Genomic DNA, 25720 nt, shown 5'->3' with positions numbered 1-25720 from the left:
ACGGGGTGCGTGAACCGTGAAGCCGGGGGAAATTTTTCGATTTCGTTCATCGTTTCGCCCGCTTGCGGAATCTCGTTTCGCTTAACGGTAACGAAGCTTCGCCGTTGTTTCCCGTGTTTCGGGTTAATTTAAAATTCCACCGATAATCGCCACGCACGGACCCCGTTCCACGCGAACAAACCGTTCCGAAAACGTTCGCGTTATATCCGCGGACGAAACATCGCGAAACGAGCAAGGCAATTAGAAAAATTTCCAAAGGAAACGCCGACCACGTTGGAATTTCCTTGAAATTCCGTTGGAGTTTCGTTGGAATTTCGTTGGGGTTTGCTTGGAATTTCGTTGAGATTTCATTAGGAAGATCAGCGCGAAACGAGGAAGGCGATTAGAAAAATTTCCAAAGGAAACGCCGACCACGTTGGAATTTCCTTGAAATTCCGTTGGAGTTTCGTTGGGATTTCGTTGGAATTTCGTTGAGATTTCATTAGGAAGATCAGCGCAAAACGAGGAAGGCAATTAGAAAAATTTCCAAAGGAAACGCCGATCAAGTTGGAATTACCTTGAAATTCCGTTGGAGTTTCGTTGGGATTTCGTTGGAATTTCGTTGGGGTTTGCTTGGAATTTCGTTGAGATTTCATTGGGAAGATCATCGCGAAACGAGGAAGGCAATTAGAAAAATTTCCAAAAGAAACGTCGAGCACGTTAGAATTTCGTTAGAATTTCGTTGTAATTACGTTGTAATTTCGTCGAGAAGCGTAAAGCTAATTAATTCGAATAAACGCGTCCACGCTTCGGTTGATCACGCGTGTTTATTAACAACCATTCGGAAGGGCTATCCGCGAACAATCGTGCGTTATCGCATTACAGTACGCGCGCGTAGTCCGCCGTCGCCTATGCAACAACACGTATTCGTCCGTGCCTACTAACTACACCACTAACGCACGCAATCAGAGGAATTTATCCATTAGACGGGACGATTAATTGCTTACTATTCACGAAGATTAAAGACGGGTTAAGGTCAACGAAGAATCCACGGTGCTCTAAACTCGCTCCGAGAGCCGATATAGCAATCGCGTAATCTCGCCCGCTAATGCGAATTAGCAGCGATTTTCTGGAAACGTAGCCACGGTGTGGATACGCGATGCGCGAACATCCGATTGAAAAATATCCTCCATCCCGAATACCTGTTTCGAGCGTACACCACTGACCCGCGGAGCGCGGGCGCGTTTATTAATCATCGGTATACCTGGTACACTCGTCCGTACCTGCCAATGTACACTCGATCCGATAGAATCCAGCCATCGCAAACAAACGTCGATGATTAGAATTTACTAGCCGCGCCGGTCTATCGCGAGGTTTGTCGTGGAAACAGACCGATTCACGCTTATCAACAACGACCGGAAAGAATTTCCAGACACCACCATCGCCGAGTGATTAAATAATCCAGCAACACGGATGATCGCGCGTGCCAGAAAAACAGACAAACGAATATGCGACAGAATTTTCAGGGTGCAGGATGAACGTGCAACGGCAAACGCGAGAAGTCTGGATCGGGAACAACGACGGGGAAGATAGCAAAGCAGAGGAGCCTCCGTGTTCCCAGGACACGGTATATACCGGGAAGAATGAAGCCACCAGTCGAAGGATAATTGGGCCCTATAAGTATTTACCACCTTTCGATTTTGGCGGTCGGTCAGTACTCTCGGCAGGGGTCTGCTGGTACCTCATTGTCTCCTCTCCGCTATACCTAGTCGACTCGTATCCATCCTTGGGAATTCCCCGGGGAAAACCCGAGACTTCGCACTTTCCGAGGATTCCACGGTACCTTCGAACATGTGTTTTGGATTTGAATAAATCATTCCCCGGAAACATTACACCTGATTTTCGACGCTCCGCCGAGAGCCAGGAGGATAAGACCCTGGCAGTAAATTAAAGTTCCATCTCCTGTCCATCACGGCCGTGTTCCGTTATGGATCCGTAAATAGATATCTCGATTACGCGAACAAGCAGACGTATACCTTTCACGCGACGCGTACACCTCCGGAGCCGCGATTTTCTCTTGGTCTCTTTAAAGATAACGGAAATAACTGGCAGGAAGGCGCGGTTGGACGCGAACGGTGTCAAAGAGGCGAATGAAAGGACGCGTTTTTATTAAAAGGCAAACTACCGCACGGAGGGCGGAGGCGTGATAAAAATGATGGACGCAAACGAGCTAAGAGGAAATACGATTTAACGCGACCGAGTGGAATCGGGGTCAAAGTGATAGCCGCGAAAGTGGCAGAAATTTACGTAGACTCCTCCGGTGACAAAGTCGCGCGATTATCCGGCTCTGACGTTACGAGAGCTGTGCATTGTCGCGGGCTAGATTACGGCAGGCGATTTCGTGTCGCGGCTATTGAAAATTCCAGGCGGCGCACACCCCCTTGGTCGGAAATACGCGAACGCGTGACTGTCAGCTAACGACTGTCATATGGATCGACAACGGCGCAGACGGATGAATGGCGGATCGCGGGCGGAAGAACTCGCAGGGCGAGAGCCGATGTCTTTGGAAAAAGCTCGTAATCCCGCTTTTCCCGTAATCCGATTTAACTAGGGCCAATCGTCTGGTGTCGGTCGTATAACGGAACGAGCGACTGCGAAACGAGAGCAATCTCGGGCATCATCGACGCCCGAGATTATATTTCCTTCCATTTCGTTCGGGCGATGCGATGCGATACTAAGAAACTTATCGGGAATAAATATTTGCGGCCGGTTTAGTCCGTCGACTAGTTACCGGGACAACGTTTCGAGTAATTCTTGATGGAAGGATCTCAGTGGCGGGATTATTTTCCCGATCGTCTAAGTCGGCCTCGGGGGTTTGCCGGCTTTAGACGCTTCGAGGATAACCGGAGTGGAAATATGGGGAAAAAGTTGGTAAAAAGGCTGACGACCAATATCACGCGGCAAGGGAGTAGACACGTCGGCCTGGATACGTCAGAGTTACAAATCGGAATATTTATCACGAGACTGAAGCTGCCGCTGCTGCTGCTGCTGCTGCTGCTGCTGCTGCGGCGGCTGTGCGTTCGATAAAACGGAGACGCCTTCGGCGCCGTCGCGCGTCCTCGGCTTCTCGATACGCGTGCACCTGTCGTCTTGACGAGAAATGAAATCTAGTCGCGTGTCGACAAAGGGCTTCTATCCGTATTGCCGATATCGTGGGCGTGAAATTCCGTGCAAGTTGCGAGAATGGAAAATGGAGCAATAACTGCTCGAGTTCAACGTCCTGGCTGCGGCAATGGAAGACGTTTAAATCCTGCGAGCAATCCCGGGGAAACCTTCCACCGACTGTCCCATAGACGTTCCAACGTCGGACGCGCGTCTCTGATCGCAGGATCAGAGAGGAACCTGGCAAATCGAGCGTTAAGGCGAGCTCGCGGAACAACTCCGAGAGTCAGAGACGCGTCCTCGGTATGCGAAACTCGGAGCCGGAAGAGCCGTGCGGACGAGTCGAACGGAACGATACACGGTGCGTACGCGCGCGCGCGCGCGCGTGTGTACGCGGAGAGGAGAATCTCGCGAAGAAGACATGGCGCGAGGGAAGAGCGAGAAACAGAGGCGAAAAGCCGTGATGGAGCTCTTAGGCCGCGGTGCAGGAACGAGAGCGGCGAGTCTGGTCGAAAGCAGTTCGTGGAGAGATCACGGGAGCAGGAGCAACAGAAGGTACGGAACGGCAGCAGGAACGGCAGCAGTTGAACGCGGGGATCATGCCTCGTTCCCCGTCCTTGCTTCCCCACTCTCCATACTCTCCGTCCCACTTTCCGCTCGACGCATCGATCGTTCTCTCTCTTCTGGGTCCGCTGTGTTCCGGCGCGAGAGAGAGGGAGGGGGCGTGAGAGACGTCTCTGGCGGGAGCATTGGGATCGCCGGTGGCAGGGGCAGCGATCGCGCGGGTCGAAGGGACTACGACGGGGCTCGATGGTGGGGAGAGACGGCGAAAGGGTGGGGTGCGAACGGCGGTGCTGGCCGGCGCGTGGAGGGGATAATTAAACGGACACAAACGCGCACACGGACGCTGGTGTACGGAAGGACGAAGAAAGGTTGCCATGGCGACGTGGATGGGATCCGGCCAATCCCGGTCTGGCTGGTAGGCGTGGCCTGTACATTGGCCCCCGAGCAGTGTACTGCCGTCTCTTTTTCTCTAGCTACCCCGCCGCGGTGTCTCGCGGCCGGGGGCAGGGAGAAAGGACGAGGACGCGGGAGAGCGAGTAGGAGGGAGAGAGAGAGGGAGTGAAAGAGAGGACGAGGTAGAGGTAGGTCGCAAGAGCCGGCGGGACTACCCGGTTGCAACGGGCGCGTACAAACGTATCATGCTGGGTAGGGCCGGTGCCGAGATGCCGGCTTGTAAACGAAACCAGTTTGCTATCCGATACGATCCAGGCAACAGCGGCCTCGCGTGATATCCCCACGGCCGAGGAGAACGTCAGCGTGTGCTTTTCGCCCGATGTGACCCCGAGGATATCTACCTGGAGAACGTTACTCGCACCGGGGGTCAGCTAGCCACGATAGCGGCGCTCGGGGGTGAGATTCAGTCGGCGGGAGACGAAGCGGCCAACAACAGCCACCGGTCACTCTCGTTCCCAACCACCCGAACCACGGTTTCCAGGGTTATCCGAATCCCGGTCGAGTTATCCTGCGCGGAGAACAGGCGAATCTCGCGCGAGCATCGAGAACCAGTTCCTCCGTCCGTCGTATACGGGAGGAAAAAACATTTCGAGGAACGGGGTTATCACCTGTCTGTCTAGCCGCGCACGTCGGGGCCTGGTGACGTCCGAAACTGTGTCCGATCGGTTGAAACGGTATATATCTCTATTCAGTGCGCTTGTTCGTGAAGTGAGTTGCGAGTATCGATCGAGCGATCGAGCGGACCAAGAGGTGGAGTAATGGCAAGCTTGCGAGTCGCGTCAACGACACGATGAGAAGCGCCAAGAGCAAACACAAATCGAGTCGGAGAGTTTCCTGAGTCCGACACACCGAGTCGAGTGACATCGATGCTGTGAAGAGTCGAAGTCGGTGTCTTCGAGAACACGGCGCTGGAAGTGGATGCTGGAACGGAAAGGATCGGGACAATCGAGTCAGAAGACATGTCAGCCGTAGCGCCAGCAGGGACTGGTGCCACGGCGCCCACCGCCAATGGTCCAATCGTACCTGCTCCCGTTTTCGCCTTGCCAACCTTGTCCTTCACCGTCGGCCAGGTCGCCACCGTCTGCGAGACCCTGGAAGAGAGCGGCGACATCGAGAGACTAGCCAGGTTCCTCTGGAGCCTGCCAGTCGCGCATCCCAACATCCAGGAGTTGAATCAAAGCGAGGCTGTGCTGAGGGCCAGGGCTATCGTGGCTTTCCACTCGGGCCATTACAGGGAGTTGTACGCCATACTGGAGAGGCACAAGTTCACCAAGGACTCCCATGGCAAACTGCAGGCGATGTGGCTGGAGGCGCACTATCAGGAGGCCGAGAAGCTTCGCGGAAGGCCGCTCGGCCCGGTGGACAAGTACAGAGTTCGGAAGAAATTCCCGTTGCCCAGGACCATCTGGGACGGGGAACAAAAGACTCATTGCTTCAAGGAGAGGACCAGATCGTTGTTGAGAGAGTGGTATCTGCAGGATCCGTATCCGAATCCCGGGAAGAAGAGGGAACTGGCCGCCGCCACGGGCCTCACGCCGACGCAGGTTGGAAATTGGTTCAAGAACAGGAGGCAAAGGGATCGCGCTGCTGCTGCCAAGAATAGGTATGTCCTTTCATATGTAATTTTCTTTCACCACTTCGTCGTGGTCTTGATCACGAACCAAATGTACAACCACGACGAATTCTCGTGGAAAAGTCCTACTCGCTATTTTCTCTTAGAAAATAATTAGACGATTTATCTCGTTTCAAGAGCAAACGTCACGCGGTTACGAGCGCGACAAAAATTTCCCTAGACGATTCCCCTAGATGGTACCGAACGTCTGAACGATTACGCAGGATCCCGGCGAGAAATGGGGCAATCGCGTTGATAAATTCCTGCATCTTACGCGCGTTGTCTTCGTACGAACGATCATGGTTGCTAGCTAGAGGACGCGAAAGTTTCGTTCATTAAGTAGCGTTTAATGGAAGTTAATCGCGAAACGATTAGCGGTTTAGGTCCCTCTAGTCAGATTGTTGTGCCGTGTCCTCGGCAAACGAGCCTTTGTGCCTGTCCCAAGGTCCCCGCGTGGAGGGTCGCGTAATTTCATTTTGACGTCCGACGGAGGGTCGCTGCCGTCGGGCGAACAACGATTTTCGAATTACGTCTTTCAAATTGTATTTCGTCGATGCTTTCCTCTCCTTTCGTTCCACGATACGTCTCTGCATAGGCGAGTCCTGCCTAAATCCACTCTCCACACCGTCCCAGTCAATTTCGTAGGGCACGCTCCTTCTCCAACAGGATATGAGACGAGCTCTCGAATAACCTAACCGTATCCGTCTCTCGATATCGTCACTCGCGATTTTTCTCGCTGGTCGAATCGAAATCGAATCGATTCTACGTGGAATATTCGAATAATTCCTAAAGTATAGGAATAAAATTATTTACGAAATTTTGCTAAGATTCGAGAGTAAATTTAAATGGATTTAAAATTCGATTTAAAGATCGATTGGCAGACTCGCAACCCCCCGATACACGATCGTGTAACGGATCGCGAAGTGGGGCTCTGCCATAACTCGAGGCGTTTTCGACTGTTCCACCGCTGCTAAAATAAAAGAATAGAGAGTGATAATCCGCTCGAAGCTCGATTAGTCACGACTGATCGTCGCTAAGAGGTCGACGTTCGAACGCCGATCGTAGAAAAAGCGGCTGCACCACCTGTCGTTTCGATTCCAAGCACCTCGATCTCAGGTAACGTCTGGTGGCAGCATTGTCGGGCTATTTGCCGTGGATGAATAGCGCCAGCATTGTTTCCCTCATAGCAGGGAAATTTTACGTGGGTTTTCCCCATAGCCCACGGCCATAGCCTTTCTACGAGCTATCTTTCTCTCTGACGTCAGCGAGCCTCGTGAAACCTCGAAATACACGGCCCCGAATTTCCTTTTGATTTACGACCTTAGGGGACGACCTTCCCGATTCTACGACCAAACGTTTTAAAAGCTTCCAGTTCGGGGTGTGTTCGCGAATTTTCCTATGTCTCACACGTGCGTGCGAAATGAAAACGCGTTGCGAACGTTGACAGCGTGTCTGTGACAGCGTTCTGGAGATTAGGCGACGAATTTTTTCGTTCTTAGATTAATCGATGGATTGATTCATGGAATATTCGAAGAGAAGTGTTCCCTGTTTCGTTACCAATGCTCGAGTTTTGACGAGATTAACGAGAAACAGAGGCTAAGTTTGACTCTATTTTACCACGAAGTGTATTAGAAAACTGGCGGATTGGTGGTAACGCGGCGTGAAAGTTTGGTAGAAAAGAAGGGATCATTTTACTGGCAAATGGGTTCGCTTTTTTTCCAACGCCATCGCGAAAGCTAGTAAATTCGCTGGTCTAAAATCGTCACGACCCAGATTCTTAGTCGTGCGCGGACATCTGTAATTACTCTGCCCTGAATGAAGTCATTAATAGTTATTACCTACGTCTATGCTGTAATTGATATATCGTTAACGGCCGAGGATCGTCCGACTATACTGGTCTAATTGATCTTGATGAGGCCGCGCAACGGGAAAAAGATTACACGTTTCAGTCTTGCGCTGTCTTTACTTTGCATCCAGATCGGTTTCTTACGGTTTAGACTTGCCACGAATTCCAGTAATTTTCGAATTTGCATTTCAATAGTCCATTTCGCATTAGCCGCGCGGTTTTGCAACGATATTAACGATCTCAGCTCGGTTTCGACATATACCCGACTTGTGCTATCGAAACGCGTTGCATCGCAAAGTAGAGAAAGTGGTCGCAGGTCAGACATTAGACTTTCGTTTCATATTAGCATTCAATAGCCCCCATTCCGCGATAAATCTCAGGTAATTTCGAATTTTCCATTATAATTATCACGGGGTATAAAATTATGGATAAAATTATTCCACGTCTCCGAGATGAGTGGCGAGAACATTTTCGGCCATATTTTTCCTCCGAATTCGTAGAGTTGCTGGAACAAAGACGACGATTCGACCAATTAACGAAGGGAAAAGAACGCGAGGAACGGAGAGAGGTCTCCGATTCGTTATGAATTTGCAAAAGAAATTCGAGATGCTCGGATGACCAATTCTCTTTACTTTTGCGCCGATACAAGGGCTGTGTATTCTAGTCAGGTTATCCGACAATGGCCTGTACCCGTACCTATCGTTACCCCGGCGTAACGACATTCCGTTCCTGGCCTCGAGCCACATTTTCCTGCACGTAATCCTGCGAATCCCCGGACGAATCCTCCTCCTCGTCCCTTACGTACACACGTCCTGCCTCTACGCGAACGAAAAGCTCTGGTTCTCTAAAAAACATCGATTGGCGTATCGAACTCGACATCCGTGCAATACTTCCACATCACCGTTATCCCTTCGTTCCCTTTCCGTCTCCCCACTTGCCATTTGCTGGCGTGGAATATCAACGGGAATATGAACGCAACGTTTTCAAACATTTTTCGCGACATTTTCGCGACGTTCTCAACGATTACTCGGAATGGTATCTAAAAATGGCGGAAGAAGCCGCGGTTAAAATAGCAAAGTTAGTGTGTCGGAATCAGGAGGAAGGATTAAATCGTTAACGTTAACGGGATTGCCGTGTGTGACGAGAGAATGGGAGGAAAAGATAGAGTGGAGCGCTATCGTAACGCGGAATCCTCTCGGCGATGCATTTTCAGCATCGGGCAGAGAGGTAATACGCGTCTCTTGCAACACGGTGCCGTAGTCGTCGTCATTTCGCTCGGGGTGGGCTAGGTAGACACTGTAGACAGGATACAGTGCCCGCCCCGAGGATCCCGAAGGTCCTTTCAGGAACGTCGATCCGCATACTACCAGCCTCGCGGTATATTTTCGCGGTCCAGCGAGCGAGTTATTCAATATGCTCAACCCCGAAAGCCCCGGAGCAATCTCCGTGCTCGCACGTACTCTCGCGTATACCTATGTACCTCGTCTGAACTCCCTCTATCCCGGTGTGTCCGTGTGTCTACGCGCGCGTGCCCGCGTGTGGGTAGGAGAAACGACGCCGTATGCTCGTCTCTGTGCACCAGCTATACGTATTACGAGGACGAGCCTGGGACACGTACGCTCTGTCTGCTGGTACTCGGCTATACGAGCGCAATCGGTCACGTTCTAAACCGAGCTACGTTGCGGGAACTTGCAGATCCCCGAGTTCGCACTGGTAGTACCGCGAATATCGCGTGTTCCGCTTATTTCCTGCAACAATTCGCGCGGCAAATCGCGCAGGATTCGACGAGACAGGCGTTAAATTTTCGCATTATCCCAGGCTTTTAGGACTCTTTCAGGACTTTCGATTTTGGCTACTCGCGGACTTTTTCCTTCGCTGGCACAGCGTTAGCCCGATGTGTCTACACGGGATTCTCGGCAAATTGGTGCCGCGGATTCTGGAAAGGGAAATTTTCCAGCTCGCTGTACGGACGCGTTACATCGTCGGAGATGTAGCCTCGCAGGAGAGTGGCGAGGCTTTTCACAGGGATGCCAGGAGTGGCAGTGGGGATAACCACCTCGACAACCCTCCGCGTTGCCGGCTTTTCGGGGGTGGCTTAGCTCGAGCGTGTTTCACCTCTCCTCTTTCGCTGTTGCCTTCGCTTCTGAAGTTATCAGATTTTGATAAAGTCCCCGGTGTATTAGAGACCGGCGCTGTTTGCGTTTCCACGCAGATCCTGTCTGGCTGCCACCTCGTTCGCTCCACCCTCCTCTCTCTCTCTCTCTCTCTCTCTCTCTCTCTCTCTTTTTCTCGTCCTCTGCCTCTCGGCTGCTTCTATTCCATCAGGATCCGCGGGGTGCCGGTCGCCTTTCTTTCTTTGCGGTCGAGGAATTCTCGGGCGCGCAAGTGCCGCTTCTTTTCTCTTTATCGCGACACGACTCGGCGGGGGTGCCGAAAGAAATTGCCGGGCTAGGAGCCTTCCTATGCGTGGCCAGGCGCGCGATTATTTTCCTTAATGAAAAGTCCAGCTCGCTTGATCGATCCTCATTCCGAATCGGTGCGACGAGGATTTCGATTAGCCGACGATTGAGATAATGTCGTTGATTCGCCGGCGCGTAAACGGCAAAGAATTCCACTTTAATTTTCAATAAGCAGCGTAAAGAGTGGCCGGAGGATTTACGGCCGTGAGCCGTTTCCTGCAGCGCGAGCCTCCTCGGCAATCATTATCGCGAGAATACCTGTTAGCTCGTTCAGTCATGACCGCGCGCGTCAGTCAGACGCGTCTCCTCCGTTATCTTGATGACCCTAAACGAGAAAGGAATACAAGAAGACGCGAATGTCATCGGCGAACACGTTGCGCAATCTTGGTCCGCGACGCGGGCACGGAGGAGGAACGAGAGGAGGACGAGCGTCTTGTCGCCGGCGTCTTTCGGTCCATCCTCTTCCTCCTCTTTCTCCATCTGCGCGGGATAGAACGACAGCTGTCTGACGAAACGGAGAGAATTCCGGTTTAAAAGTGACGGCTACCCACGCGGGCAAATCGCCGATGTTTCTTCCCTTGCTCGAGTTAATCGGTTCCACTCGAACGACGACACTAGCCCGATCTCGTGGCTGTTACTTCATCGACGCTAATATACCACTATTCAATTTCAACTTTCTGTCCGCGACTGGGCGGCGAAGCCGGTAATCACCGGTCGTCGTCGCGAACCACCACTGCAGGCAAAACGTTTTCCCATCTGGAATACAGGCCGAGCGCTGCCGATCGTTTAAGGAACGTCGGAAATCGGCGAACGGTCGACGAGCGGGGAATTAACGATGATAATGACCAGAGAGGCGGGAGAGAGAGCACGCGAATCAGCGAGAGGACGACGAGAGGACGACGAGAGGACGACGAGAGGACGGCGAGAGGACGGCGAGAGCCGAAAAGGCGCGCGGCATCGCGTACGACGTGGCAAAAAGCACGGGAGAGACAAAGGCAATGATTAATTCCACGTTGGATGTCCAGGATCATTAGCGGCAGACTGCCATGACACCTGCTCGCACGAGCCCTTCGTGATAGATTACCATGGGCAGCAGCGACGGAGAAAGGAGAAGAGGATCTCGCGGCCGGATCGTCCACGCCGGTTACTAATGATTCCGTATTTCGACATTCTGAGCGATATTCAGGAAGCCATGAAAAAGAAACGCCGGGTATTACTGCCAGTCTCTCGGGGTGGCCACGGAATTCGCGTGGCAGCTTTTTGTCAAAGCCTGTCACGATGTAACGTGATTGATGGTGCGACGGTGGCACGGTCGAATCACGAGAAATTCGTGTTCTCGCGCGGCCCGCGCCGCGTGAACGAAACCGCAGGAAAAACGGTGAATTAATAAGACCGGAGGAACACCGGTGTGTTCGTAATTAAATGGCAGCCAAAACGCGATCGCATTAGCGACGCTGTTAATTGTCACGCTCCGCGGCACCCTTGACAGCGCTCGTTAAGGTCCCAGCCTGGCCTCGGAGATCCTCTTCTTATCGCTAATCATTTTCCCACCCTCCCTACGATTTTCCTCTCTGTCATTCTCGGCGTTTATACCAGTTTTTCCCGATCCTATCGCGTTCATCCGAACCTTAATACCCGTACACTTGCGCGTATCGCGTTTGCGCTCTGCTCTCCCGTTGAGATAGGATCACCTTAAACGTCTCCATTGTTACACCGTAGCTCGAGCTCGCCGAATTTCGACTCGACGTCGATGCGCGTAACAGCCGTAATTACGAACCCTCTTCCACCATCGTCTCTCGTCATCGCGTCATCGGGTGAAACTAGAACTCCGTGGCAATCGTCCTTTTCGTTATCCAACGTTCACGCGTACAACGTTCAACTCACCGAACGACCAATTTCCATCGCGGAATCCTTCCTTTCCAAAAGCACACACCGTACGCCTCGTGACCTTCCGACGAGTCGGCCTTCCAGGCACCGCCTTCCTCGTAACCCTAATTCTTCTCTCGCTAGCTTGAAGCGAAGCAGAGGACCGAACGTCTGGTTTCGTGCCGCCCTTCCGGGGTCCTTTCATCGGCGATCTTCCGTCCGGGACACATCGACGCGTAATTAGGTGCACCGATAACGGGAGGAGAAAAAGCAGAAGCTGGTAATTGACGCGGCGATGTTCCGCTGTCACTTGTTTCCGTGACGGTCGGTTTTTGTTTCGTCGAGGAGAGGCGAACCGAGCCCGGTGACTGTTTTCACGCCATCGCCATGGGGGTTCCCCTTCGCGCGCACACGCGGTGTTTGTGCACGAACGCGGATACAGAAACACGGAGGGGCGGAGGGGCGGCGGGGATAACGCGTGGTGGACGAACGTGTTCGGCCAGGGGGGCGGTTAAGCTGGAAATATTAGGGTGAGATATTGGACCGCAAGCTACTAATTCGTACGGTGATATCGATTCGGACACGGAATCGTTCGGGTGATGTGCATCCGGCAATTTCTCCCGTTCAGTGTACAGACCTCTACCCCGCAGTATCCAGCAGTTAACGCCACCGACAGCGTCCCAGAACCTTTGTCCTTCTGGCCGAAACGAGCTTCCACGGCCGGAGAACTTGCCAGACGATCGCGTTTCGTGACGGACACCTATACCGGCGGCAGTCGTAACGAGCTCCCATTTTCGTGGAAGCCTCGCTATCCCGATGGAATCGGAATCGTTCGAATCGACCTTCGCTGTGGTCGTTCTCGTTCCGTCTTGCGAATCGATATCATCGGTCATGATGTCATCGGCGATGTGGCTGTGGGCGATCGCTCGAGGGGTGGTCGAGGAAAGGACCCCCGTGCGGATAGCGGCCTTTCTCACGCGTCCGCGAGACGATCGATCGGCACGGAAATAATTCGGATTTATCGATCGGCGGGACGACGCGATATAAATAATTCGGTCACGCGACGCGTTTAATCGCGTCGCTAATATTAAACCGCGAACGCGGCGCGCCCGGACGCGTTGTCATTCATGCGAAGGTTAACTCTACTTGAACCACCGATGTTTCGTTAATGGAGCCCGATCGACCTTCGCCTGCTCGTTCAACCATCGTTTCGTCCATCGGCTTTTCCGCGCTTTCCAGCGCTCCGCTGTTTCGCGCGCCGCTCGCGCGCGTGCTAGACCCACTGTATCGTAACTTTCGACGTTTAATTCCAGATCGGCGCGGATAAGCCACGCTGCCAACGCGGCCTAAGTGAAACTAATTCGATTACCCCGCGTCGTAAGCCGCTTCCTCGATCGTAGTCGCGGAACATCAGTCTCCGCGCCGCTAACCCGTTCCTTTCTACTCGGGAGTATTCGGCTCGGAGTATCGGAACATTGAAAAGCTGCGGGCTAAGAGTCCGACTCCTTTTGTTTCACCTACTCTCTAGCTATGCTTGTATATATATAAGCGTTGCTCTGACGGGCGAGAAGCGGATCGTGATCGGTCACGGTGATCCCTCGCGCGTCTTCGATAATCTCCTCTCGGTTTCCCGGCGAACGGAGGACGCGAAGATCACGCGTGTGACCTCATCGGTTCATTCAACAACGCGTTACACGCTCCTGCCACGGCTTCCTTTGTTTTCTTCGCCGCGAACAAATGGCCGCCGGTTCACGGAGGGCGTGCTCTCCCTCCGCGAGAGGGATCATCGATCGTCACTGATCGTTAGCCGTAGAGACACCGTAATTGCCGCTCATTAGGGGGCTAAAGGAGCGTATTATGCGCGCTGAAAAGAAGGAACGTCCAGCCGGATTGCCGTGGCAAGGAACCGTGGAAGGAGACGGGAGATGCCGCGTCGTCTGTGGCGAGAGGGAGCGAGAGTTACGGAGAGGAGAGGAGAGGAGAGGAGAGGAGAGAGAAAAATAGAAGAGAGGACGGGAGGGACCGTGGAAGGCGTTGAAAAGAGTACTCGAGGTACGCGAAGGGGCTCACGAGGTAACCGATACCCTTTCTCCCGACACCGCTTTGTTCGCGGCACCTGGAAATGAAATATAGCGATGGAACGCAGTCGCGATCGAGCCTCCCATCGCAGGATCTATGCGCGCCGCGCGATCCAACAGCTCCACCTTCCTAGCCAAGTTCCCTTTCCAATTAACCGGCAGTCCCCCCGTTCCCCAAAAACGAGGAACACCGGGACATTTTTAATCACCGCCCTCTTCCCGGCCAGACACGTGTCCCGAGGAAATTGATTTCGAGCCGACGATCGGTATAGTTAGTATAGTATTCCACTAGGGGTGGGCACGCGAAGAGATTCGCGCGTTTTCTTCGCGACGTTTCGACGTCGACACGCGTAGTCCTGGTAATTACCAGATTACCGGGTCTCCGACGTTTGTCGGAAATTAGCGAATGCGCGAAGAATCGATTATCTCGACAGATTTCGGATTTTTCCAATCGACGGCAGTTTGCCTCCCCGCCGACGGAGGGTAGGACGAAGAAAAGGGGAGAGAAAAAGCCATGCACGATGATTATATCGTACGTCCTCTCGCGGTACTAAGCGCATCACGGGTCACCGTCATTACGAAGCGAGGTAGGATTTTACCATGCCGGACGACGGTGTTTTTAAGCAGGAAGATTAGGTCGAATGGCGTTTGAGCCTCCGCGTGTAATGCACTGGCGATAAATAACAGGACGGAGCACGAAGGAGCACCGCGAAGGGACCCGTAATCCGTTCCAAGTTCCTCGTCAGACGGCGGAAATGGAATATAAAATTCTATCGCGTGAATCGAATTCGGAATGGAGCAGCGTCGGGCTGGAGCCCATCGGCGCGCAGTTCATCGACTTCCCTCTAACAACGCTCAGCGCCGCGCTGCAGCTTCGCTTGGGATCCTTTGAAATCCGGTTGCCCGCGCCTAGGCAGGTGTCGAAGAACGCGTAACGAGCAATGAATCACCGCCATGGTATCGCGTGATATTAAGTAACTCGGAAAGGGGTGCCGACGCACGAGGATACCTCGTGTCGTTGGCTGACCTCAACGCTGCCAACCGATCCGCTGAAACGAGCTTCGATCACCTGACACTCTTCGTTACACGCGTGTGCCGCAATAACTGCTAGTCGGGATAATTAACGATATCGCGCGGACCAAGGTCGCCGGCGAATCTCTCCTCGGTTCTCGGGTTAGTTTGGTCCTCTTTGCTACCATCGTGGCTGTGTTCTTCGCGAACGTGCCACTCGACGAACGGCTGGAATCGTGGCTGGTATTACGCTAATCGATCGAGCTACGAATCGATTAACGTCACCGGCACTGCAACGCTACGGCCGCCAACTGGGAAACTCGCGAGGCATCCTCGGCGCGTTCCTAATCTCGGGAGAAAATTAACGGTACCTCGGGGAATACCTCGGCGAAGACACCGAGGTTTACCTGCTCGAGACGGATCTCTGGTCTCGATATCGCACGCGATCGGAGCATGATCGAGGGATGAGCCGATGGGTAGCAACGCGTAGATACCTCGGCGGTTAAAGAGTCTCTTAATACGCTCTATTACCGTAACGATCCAGCAGAAGTGCTTCTTAGAAAGGAATAAAAAGAGCATCTTTGACAGTCAGAGGACCTTCGTACGCAGCCACTACCACCTGTGATATAGAGTTCCAGCGGTCCGTGATCAGGGTGTCCGGTTACCTGGTTGGAGCAACCTACCTACGTTGCTCTTCAAGGACTACCTTGTATAGAGAGGCGAACCTCATCTACTCCCTTTTCCTCTCTCTCTCCCGTTCTCTTCCTCTTCTTTCCTCTCGTTGCTCCTCCAGCGAGAGAGAGTTCGGGGGTGTATCGAATGTCCTGCCATCGTGCGGTCTCGTCTATGGTGTCCGACTACCCCTCGCTCGTTTCACGGTTAATTAAGCGGCTGACAATCTGACCACGAGACGGTTAGCGGCCAGGGGGGCCCGCGATCTTCAGGAACTCGTAAACAGAAGGAATTCCTCGAGCATGAATGAAGACTGGAAGAAGAAGAAGAAGAAGAAGAAGAAGAAGAAGAAGAAGAAGACGAAGACGAGGAGGAGGAGGAGGTGGAGGAGGAGGACGAGGAAGAAAAGACGACGAAGAAGAAGAGGACGGCGAGGGGATACGAGCAGGGACCGCAGGAGATATCGATCATCCTGATTACCAGGGGCCCACCACGCCAAGACCCCGGTCCACTGGATCGTCGGCAGCGTTTTTTAGAACTTTCCACCGAATAGTGTTCCGTCGTGTGTCCCCCGTCCACCTCGGATCACCGTTGCGACGCGTACATAAAGGGCCGGCGACTTTGGTTACCGAAGGAGAGATCGGATAGATCGATGAACCCGAGCCGCAGGAGGATTGGCGGTTGGGGGCCGATTTTTGGAAACGTCGCGCGGTAGAGTGGCTCGCGAAGATAGGTTTACCGGAATCGATGCGTGGTCCCGGTGGTTACTCGCTTTTGTCAGTGGTACGGACAGGGAAAGCCAGAGTCCGGTTGACTCTGTGACGAGGGGATTTGAAACTTAACCCTCTGCGACGGCCTATGATCTCTCACCGGCGTGTCTATGCGTCTCTGCGTGGGGGTACGTTCGATTTCTCCGTTGCGAAACTGGCAGACTGTATAGGCGAGGATGGAACCGGACGTGAAAATTTCCGCAGGCATAGCGAAGGCATAGCGACCAGGCGAAGGGAGCTGTTGATGGACGCGATGGAAGGAACCGACGACGTGGCAGGACCGTTCGGACGTTTCAACGATTCATCGAGGTGGATCGGAGGAGAAACGAGAGCGGATTATATCGTCGGAGTATCGAAGGCATCGTCTCTCGTTTCTTGGCCCCACGGCTGATAGTTACACCAGGAGGCGGCCCCGGTACCTGCCAACAAACGACCAGCAGATGATTTAGCACATATTCGAGCGAGAGGCTCGTTCGCGTCTCGATCGCCTTTTACGTGTACCGGTGCCCCGGCCGAGCGTGATTGTTTTATAATTAAGCCGTTACTGGATAAGGCACGGACGCGCGGGAGGCGGTGGTGATTAATTGTTTTCGAATTGAAAACCTATCGCGGTGCCGTCTTAATTTCATCGTGCCCCGGCTAGAGTACAAGACGTGGAACTTATAGGCGTAATTACGCGGCCGGTTCCCCTCGACGTTAAAAAACTAATGAATAACAAACACCGGCGAAACCAATCTGCGCCTTTATACGCTCCGTACGCACCGTAAACGCGGTTCGATTCTCGGTTGGGGAAAAAAGGAAAAAAGGAAGAAAACGGGGAGAAAAAAGAGAGAAAAGGAGGAAGAAAAGGGGGTGGAAACCGTGTGGCTGCTTCGAAGTTATCGAGTCTTTGTACCCCCGTTGAGTACAAAGCAGCGATTTTACGGCGAATTTCGGTACGTTTTCGAGAAATTACCGTGGAATTTATTTCGCGTGCATCCTCGCGTGTTCGGATTTTTTCACGCGGTTCCAAGTGTACATAAATCCTCGCCGAATTCGCGGCACGGAGCCTACTTTCGTTCCCCGGTGGAAACTTTCTTGCGTTCGACGGTTCACCCCTCAGTCTCGATGGAACTCCACGACAACCGCTACCTCCCTTCCTCTCTCTTTCTCTCCCGTTCTCCGTCACTGTCGCTGGAAAATTCGGCGAGTCTCGAAAGCGCGCCACATTAAACGGAGCAAATAGACGGTGCCGTGCGGCAAAAGGGTGCCGACTGAAAGGCAAACAGTTTAGCTGGAAACAATTGACTGCAGATTGAAGAGAGAGAACGAGGGGCCGCGGAGAGGGCTCGCGGGAGAGACATCTGACGATCGATGCACGCGTCGCTGCCACGAGAGAGCGAAGTTACATCTGTCCGACGATGAAAATAGATTTTGAGAGAGCCCCGGTCCGGGCACCGGGGGTGGTCCGCGAGGGAGGGAGTTGTTAAAACACTCGTTTCCAGACCAGGAATTCGTGTTTCTCGTCACAATGCCACGGTGCTTTGATCGACTGTCCGGCCGACCGTGCGCAACCACCGAAGGCAACGCGTGTTTTGCCTAACGTTTTGTAAATCGAAAAAATTATCAACTGTATTATCCGTGCTGATGCCGATACAAAGGCGAAGAGGGTCGCGGGCTGGCTGCTGGCTGGCGTGGAAATTGCGCGGCATTTCGCGTTCCACGCGTGCCTGCATATTTTATATGGACCAGTTCGTTCATACTTAATGCCCGCACCGTGCTTCTTTTCCATTCGCCGATGACCTGCGCAACGCGCGAAAAAACCCACCCACCGTGCCGCAATCGAATCGTCGATGTTTCGTTGCGCGGTTTTATTAAACAAAGCGTCCCGCTCCGATACAAACGCCGTGGATTTCCTCGCGAGTGCTTGAACCGCGCCCCAACTACGCTCGCCACCGTTCCAACCACAATTTTCCGGATCCACGTATCCGCGGGACAATAGCTCGTCGATAAGGAGCAGGAAAAGCGTATCAAAAAAATCGCGACGCGACCGAGGGTGTTGGACCGGCTCGCAGCACCCCTGCAGCGTGTTTTGTCTCGTCCGATCCTTTTAACGTCGCTTAAAACAAAACACCGTATCGATTTGACCGCCACCACCGCTTCCCCCTTGGCGAACGCACTCGACGAGTGCCCTGGGGGACGCTCGATGCGTCCAAGACAAGTGACACTCGATTCCACGCTGGTCCTCCGAGTGTTGCGTTCTTTTTCTCCTTTTCACGCTCCAACGTCCCGTTTCTCCCTTTCTTCTCGCCACCCCCTGTCCTCAACCCCCTCGCGATCCGATCGTCCGGCGAAAACAGCGAAGCAGTAGAGAGGGGGCGAGGGTCCTACTCGACGATATCTCGTCGATGAGATCCGATCGCGAGAAATTTCGCAGAAATTTTGTAGAAATTTCGTAGGAATTACGTACCCCCGTTGGACGGAAGATCGGAACTGAACTATCGAAGCAACCGATGAGAATCGGTGGAGAATAGGCGAGGAAATATCGGAGGAGGGGTTTTAAGGAAAATTCGCAATGGTGGCGAGGGAATTCCGCGTGCACGGTCGGCGGGGGGCCGATAAATTCGCCGATTACGGTGTGTGTAAAGCTCGCAATGGCTAGGGCGGTGGCTGAATCGCGAGGCCCTGCCGACGCGTATATTAAATAATACGTCTTCATTACACGTCGATCGTACAGGTCGCGTGGCATAAAAGAGTCTCGGAACATCGTGGCACAGCCCACTGGGACGACTTTTTCCGTCGTCGGTCAACCACGTTAGACCCCTTTTTTCCCTCTTTTGCTCGCGCAAGAAAATTGAATGTCGACGTCGATTCCCTCGTTGTTTCGTTCCTTCCTCGTTCTCCTTTCCCCTCTCTCGGACCTGGTCCCGCCTTGCCGCGTCGTCGTCCGCCGCTCCTATTATAAAGTATAATACCGGACTCGGTGTTTCCCAGATTATCGTCGCTCGGCCACGACGCGATACCCTACGCCTCGCGTGTCAATTAGACACGGTATACGAGGTTACAAAGTATGCCAGGTCTTTGCACCGCGCGTACCAGTCTCGTCGAGCCACGACATCGTTTCCGATCGTTAGGCAAAGTCGACCGGATGAGAACCGATCCGCGTTCAGCGCCCAGGGACACGACCGACCTGGCTTCGTCCACGCGGGTACCTACGTTTCGAATTTCCACGATAAAAATCCTTACTATCTGTCAGTAGTGCCAGGTGTCCGCTTTGGTACCCTTCCACCGATTTCTTGCGCGACGATTTCTTCTCGATGTGATTTGCAATAAGGAGCCAAGATGCATACCTAGATTTTGGATTTTCGCGATAAAAATTGCCACAACTAGTTTGTATTACGTGGAATCTACTCTGGTATATATCCTTCGACCGATTTCTTCCAGTATTCTGCAGGAAGGAAGCGTGGCAACGATTCTTTGCGCTTTACCGAGGTTTAATCGACGTATATTGACACGATAAATGCAAGGATTTTCACTAGGTATCAAGATGCATACCTATATTTTGGATTTTCGCGATAAAAATCGGCACGATCACTTCTACTGCGAGGTGTCTGTTCTGGTATATATCCTTCGACCGATTTCTTCCAGTATTCTGCAGGAAGGAAGCGTGGCAACGATTCTTTGCGCTTTACCGAGGTTTAATCGACGTATATTGACACGATAAATGCAAGGATTTTCACTAGGTATCAAGATGCATACCTATATTTTGGATTTTCGCGATAAAAATTGCCACAACTAGTTTGTATTACGCGGAATCTACTCTGGTATATATCCTCCCACCGATTTCTTTCGTGTTCGAACTACCGTGACGCGATAATGACGAGGATTTGTACTAGGAGACCAATACGGGTGCCTACGTTTCGAATTTTCGCGATAAAAATCGACACGATCACTTCTACTGCGAGGTGTCTGTTCTGGTATATATCCTTCGACCGATTTCTTCCAGTATTCTGCAGGAAGGAAGCGTGGCAACGATTCTTTGCGCTTTACCGAGGTTTAATCGACGTATATTGACACGATAATTGCAAGGATTTTCACTAGGTACCAAGATGCATACTTATATTTTGGATTTTCGCGATAAAAATTGCCACAACTAGCTTGTATTACGTGGAATCTACTCTGGTATATATCCTCCGACCGATTTCTTTCATGTTCGAACTACCGTGACGCGATAATGACGAGGATTTGCACTAGCGGCTCAAGATAGATACCTACGTTTCGAATTTTCGCGACTAAAATTGCCATGGCTGGTTGCTATTACGAGGAATCCGTTCGGATATATATCCTTCGACCGATTTCTTCCACGTTCATAGTGTTATGCAGGAAGAGAAGAATGGAGAGTTCTCCTAAGTAATTTCAACAATCGCTTGCACTTTACCGAGGTTTACTCGACGTATAGTAACACGATAATCACTTGGATTTTCACTAGGGTCAAAACGTATACCTATGTTTCTAATATTCGCGATAATAATCGTCGCGATACCAGTTCCTACTGCGAGGTGTCTCTTCTGACATCCTCCAACCGATTTCTTCCAAATAATTTCAACGATCCCTTGCACTTTGAGTTTCATCGTAACACTGACGTACTATCAAAGATTTTCATGAAGCGAAACGTGTTTTTCCCAAATTTTTGGGGACTTTTTTCAATAAAGAGAAGCCCAGTCGAAGAAAATTGACAACGCGATTTCTCCGCATCTCACGGCGTCGCGTCGTGAGACGGCGCTTAATCCGAGGGCGCAATATGGCAAGTATAACAGTACAGCGTGTCTTCGGGCTACGGTGAGGCGATAATCGCGACGATTCCTCCGGTTCAACGCCGGCTTTCGATCGGAGCTGCCGATCGCGAACGTTTCCCTTTCCCGCGAGTCTATCAGGCCGAGAGCCGCGGTAAATCTCGGTCGAGCTGCTCCTTTTTCCTGCGGTGGCTCAATTCGTGGCTGCGGTGATTGCACGCTGCATAAATTACTCGACTGTACGCGCACAACCGATTAACCGGCCGCTGCGGCCGCGCTGCGCCACACGGCCGGCGATTACACACAGTTTTGCTCCCTTGGTCCCGCCGATCGCCAGGCGATTAATCCTCTCGTCATTTATCTTGGCCCGTTCCGCAAAAAGGCCCACACACTCGATGTGTGTCGCGACGCAGCTGATGCGCTCCGAGGACTCCTTGTTACCCGTGATACCCGGCTAACCGTGAATTTCCCAATCCTCTCTCTCTCAAATTTACCCTCTCCTATTCCGCGTTCCACCTTTTCCTCGCGAAATTTTCCCGATTTTGCGCGAGGTTCGTAAAAAGAGAAGAAGAGATCGCGATAAATTATAATTATGCACGGCGATTCCTGAAAAGGAGGATCGCAGCTGCCTTTGATAAAATTAAGAGCTCTATCCAGATACAAAGATTACGCGTATCTACTTATGTCAATCTACTCTTCACGCATCGGCAGTTTTGGCGTTGATCGAACATGGAGTCATTAAATTTCGTTTTGTATTTATTCGCGAAATATTTTAAGGGAAGGTCGGGCTTCCATCTCGCTTCGACTTGATTTTATCTAGGACTGCTCTTAGCGTAAATAAATAAACAAGTAAATAAATAAAGGACTAAACGAGCGAGGGACAGCCGGGCAGGCTTTCGTAACTCCTCTTCCATGTGGAAATTTATGATATCATCACGGGTTTACTCGCGTGTAGAGTATAGTTAATGTGGGTAACGGGAAGCCAAGGGAGGAGGTTCATCTTTTCGTGCAACCCGGTTGATGTTTTCAACATCGAGAGCCACGGTGTCTCGAAACACTTCAGGATATCATTAGCTGTATAATTATGCCGTGGCACACTAATGACTTAGGGGCAGCCTAGCGATTTCAACGTCTCGTACGCCGTTCCATGCACGTCTACGGGAAGGAAAATAAAAGGACGAGCGGACCGTTTGAATAAAATAATAAAGACCTCTAACACTGGAGATGCTGAACCAGTCTCCCTACCGTCCCTACGCTCGCTGAAAACGCGCCTTTGCCTTTGGTAAAATTAATATCGCCGTAATTATACATTCCCTGCGCTCACCTGCGCCGTGTCATTTTTATCGGTATCATCCTACGAGTGTATTATATTTAAACACGCGATTCTACGTCTTTTCGCGTGATCCTGGTAGCCAAGAAGATGGCTACCATCTCTTCTCCACTCATGTGAATCCACGCTCGTTGATGTCTCGTTTGGAATAAAATACTAAACGTAAGCCATAAACGTCAAAGGTACTTTTGTCCCTGGTGGTCGTTATAAACGACGTCTGTTTCAAAAGGGGCACGGAAAGTATCGCTTTCACGGCGTTCAGTCGCGTTCGTCTCTGTGGTCCAGTGGCTGTCTCGCAGCCACGTTCTTAAAAGGCGGTAAATCACGCGTTTCGCCTTCCTTTTTATCCGCCACCGAGGCCGCTGATTGTGCCATACATAAAATTACGATAAATTCATAGGGTTTCTCGTGCTGTCATGACCCGCGGCGGTCGATTGTTCCGGATGCTAATAGCCAGGCCGCAGCATCTCGGTGGGTGGTGCCACCGATTGTCAACGAAACGGATCCGCGTTGCGCGAGTCTCTATGTAGACTAACGAACACGATCCCGTGGAATAACGGAGACCGTTATCTCGATAATATCCAGTCCGAGGCTGTCGATCAAACGAGTCGAGTCGATTTTGGAGGAGTGGATCACGCGCGAACCAGTTTGCTCCGAGGGGAAAAACGAGAGGGAGGAGACGGCGAACGGAGAAATTCGACGAGCTTCTAATTACGCTTGGATGATATCTGCAGTTTCTGTGCGGCGAGTACGCCGCCAAGTGGACGCGAAAACCGACCGGATTATAATTTCGCTAGGAAACTAGTTTGATTAATGCCCAGCCGATCGCCGACAGCTCTAAACGCCGTGGCCGACCGTGCGATATCTATTAAAACCCGATAGGAATTACGCGCCATTAATTAACCGACACGCTGCACCTTTGCGTTTGCTCATTTTTGACTCGGTACATGCACACACGCCTGTCCGAGTTACGGCCAGGTTGCCGTGTGAGACACGCGTGGTATCGCGAGTAGGAAGGCCGCGAGGCCTGCAAAGTAGCCTCGAATGGATTCTATCGCAAGAATTCTTCTGGATTCTGGGGTAGGAAAATATTCGCGTTAGTAATTCCAAGAACGGGGTCTAATCGTGGCCTGGACATTGATAAACTCGCGATTAGACGTGGGCACGCGTAAATCAAACGATAATCCTGTGTATCGGTGCAAAGGGTGGCGAGAGATGAACGTCGTTAGCCCGGTACATGCACACACGCGTGGTATCGCGAGTAGGAAGGCCGCGAGGCCTGCAAAGTAGCCTCGAATGGATTCTATCGCAAGAATTCTTCTGGATTCTGGGGTAGGAAAATATTCGCGTTAGTAATTCCAAGAACGGGGTCTAATCGTGGCCTGGACCTCGATAAACGCGCGATTAGACGTGGGCACGCGTAAAGCAAACGATAATCCTGTGTATCGGTGCAAAGGGTGGCACGAGATGAACGTCGTTAGCCCGGCACATGCACACACGCGTGGTATCGCGAGTAGGAAGGCTGCTAGGCCTGCATAGTAGCCTCAGATAGATTCTTTTGGAAGGATTCTTCTGGATTCTGTGGTAGAAAAATATTTGCGCTGGTAATTTCAAGAATGGGGTCTAATCGTGGCCTGGACCTCGATAAACGCGCGATTAGACGTGAGCACGCGTAAAGCAAACGATAATTCTGTGTATCGGTGCAAAGGGTGGCACGAGATGAACGTCGTTAGCCCGGCACATGCACACACGCGTGGTATCGCGAGTAGGAAGGCTGCTAGGCCTGCATAGTAGCCTCGGATGGATTCTGTGGGAAGGATTCTTCTGGATTCTGGGATGGAATAATATTCTTACGGTGATTTCAAGAACAGGGTCTAATCGTGGCCTGGACCTCGATAAACTCGCGATTAGACGTGGGCACGCGTAAATCAAACGATAGTCCTGTGTATCGGTGCAAAGGGTGGCGAGAGATGAACGTCGTTAACCCGGCACATGCACACACGCGTGGTATCGCGAGTAGGAAGGCCGCGAGGCCTGCAAAGTAGCCTCGGATGGATTCTATCAGGATTCTTCTGGATCCTGGGGAGGAAAAATATTTCAAGAACGGTCTAATCGTAGCCGGGACCTTGATAAACGCGCGATTAGACGGGGGCACGCGTAAATCAAACGATGGCCCTGTGTATCGGTGCAGAGGGTGGCGCGAGATGAACGTCGTTAGCCCGGCACAATGCTGTTTTGACGGTGTAACAAAAGACAGGCCGGCCCGTGAGCAGACAAATGACCGTGGATCCGAGAACAAATGACAGTGGCTGTCCAAACGTGAACGCGGCTCTTTTGTGAACGCACCTCATTACCGGCTGCTCGAAATTTTTCATATCCGCACGTCCCGACGTCCGCGCCTCGCGTACAAGAAAAATTGATCGTCGCTCGTGCCCGATACTGATGGAGATCCCTCCACCGTTCCCTATCCCCTCGTAGTCTCTCGCAACGAGCACACGAACGCTTCGGGATCCAACAACGAATCGAGAATCCCATCCTGGACCCACGGACGATTCGTCCGTGGCATCGTGGATCGCTCGAGGAATCCGGTGAAAGCGGTAGAATCGGTCAGCCCACGTTCACCGTGAGACATGTCTTCAACGTCACGCGACGCGAAACCAGCGCGTGTTACTTTTCTCTTTAACCAGCTAAACGGTTACTTTTAGTCGAGCAGTAGTACAGATGGAGGAAGAAGTGGATCGAAGGATATTTGTTCTTTTGGTGGAAAAACTCGAGGCTGCCTGTGAAATCTCAGCGCCGTGTTGCAACCCGCGGAGACGAAGCGCACACAGCGCGCGCTCGCAGGGCAAATAAGCGTCAAATGAAGCGTGCTCGAAGATCAAACGAGCGAGCAAACACGAAACAAGTGACGGGGCGTTAACGTGTCCCCGTTGGAAAAACATCGCCGCTACCAGCCGCGTGTAACGCCACGCTTTGCCTACGGGATTACCATTTCGACTAATCCCGCCTCCGTCGCGACTGCCACCGTCAAGAAGCGCAAACATACACCGTGTAAAATGGAAAACAACGACGGAGGGTGAAGTAAGAGGATAGGTTTAATCCCTGGCTGAGAGAAATCGTCATCTGCGAGTCGATACGCGTCGTGT

At 52.1% G+C, this 25720-nt stretch overlaps 1 protein-coding gene across 1 annotated transcript in view; it reads left to right on the top strand.

Annotated features, from left to right (window-relative positions):
• Positions 1-4941: 4941 nt before the first annotated feature.
• The window catches only part of Optix (optix), a 43799-nt gene continuing 23020 nt past the window's right edge, over positions 4942-25720 (top strand). The window contains exon 1 of the mRNA XM_017903184.1: positions 4942-5761. Coding sequence (XP_017758673.1) covers positions 5118-5761 — 644 coding nt within the window. The 5' untranslated portion in view covers positions 4942-5117. The remainder of the gene's footprint in view (positions 5762-25720) is intronic.

Source organism: Eufriesea mexicana, unplaced genomic scaffold, assembly GCF_001483705.2.
Source record: "Eufriesea mexicana isolate 0111107269 unplaced genomic scaffold, ASM148370v2 scaffold2207, whole genome shotgun sequence".
In the NCBI taxonomy this organism is placed as follows: Eukaryota; Metazoa; Arthropoda; class Insecta; order Hymenoptera; family Apidae; genus Eufriesea; species Eufriesea mexicana.
This window is presented reverse-complemented; position numbering and strand designations above follow the sequence as displayed.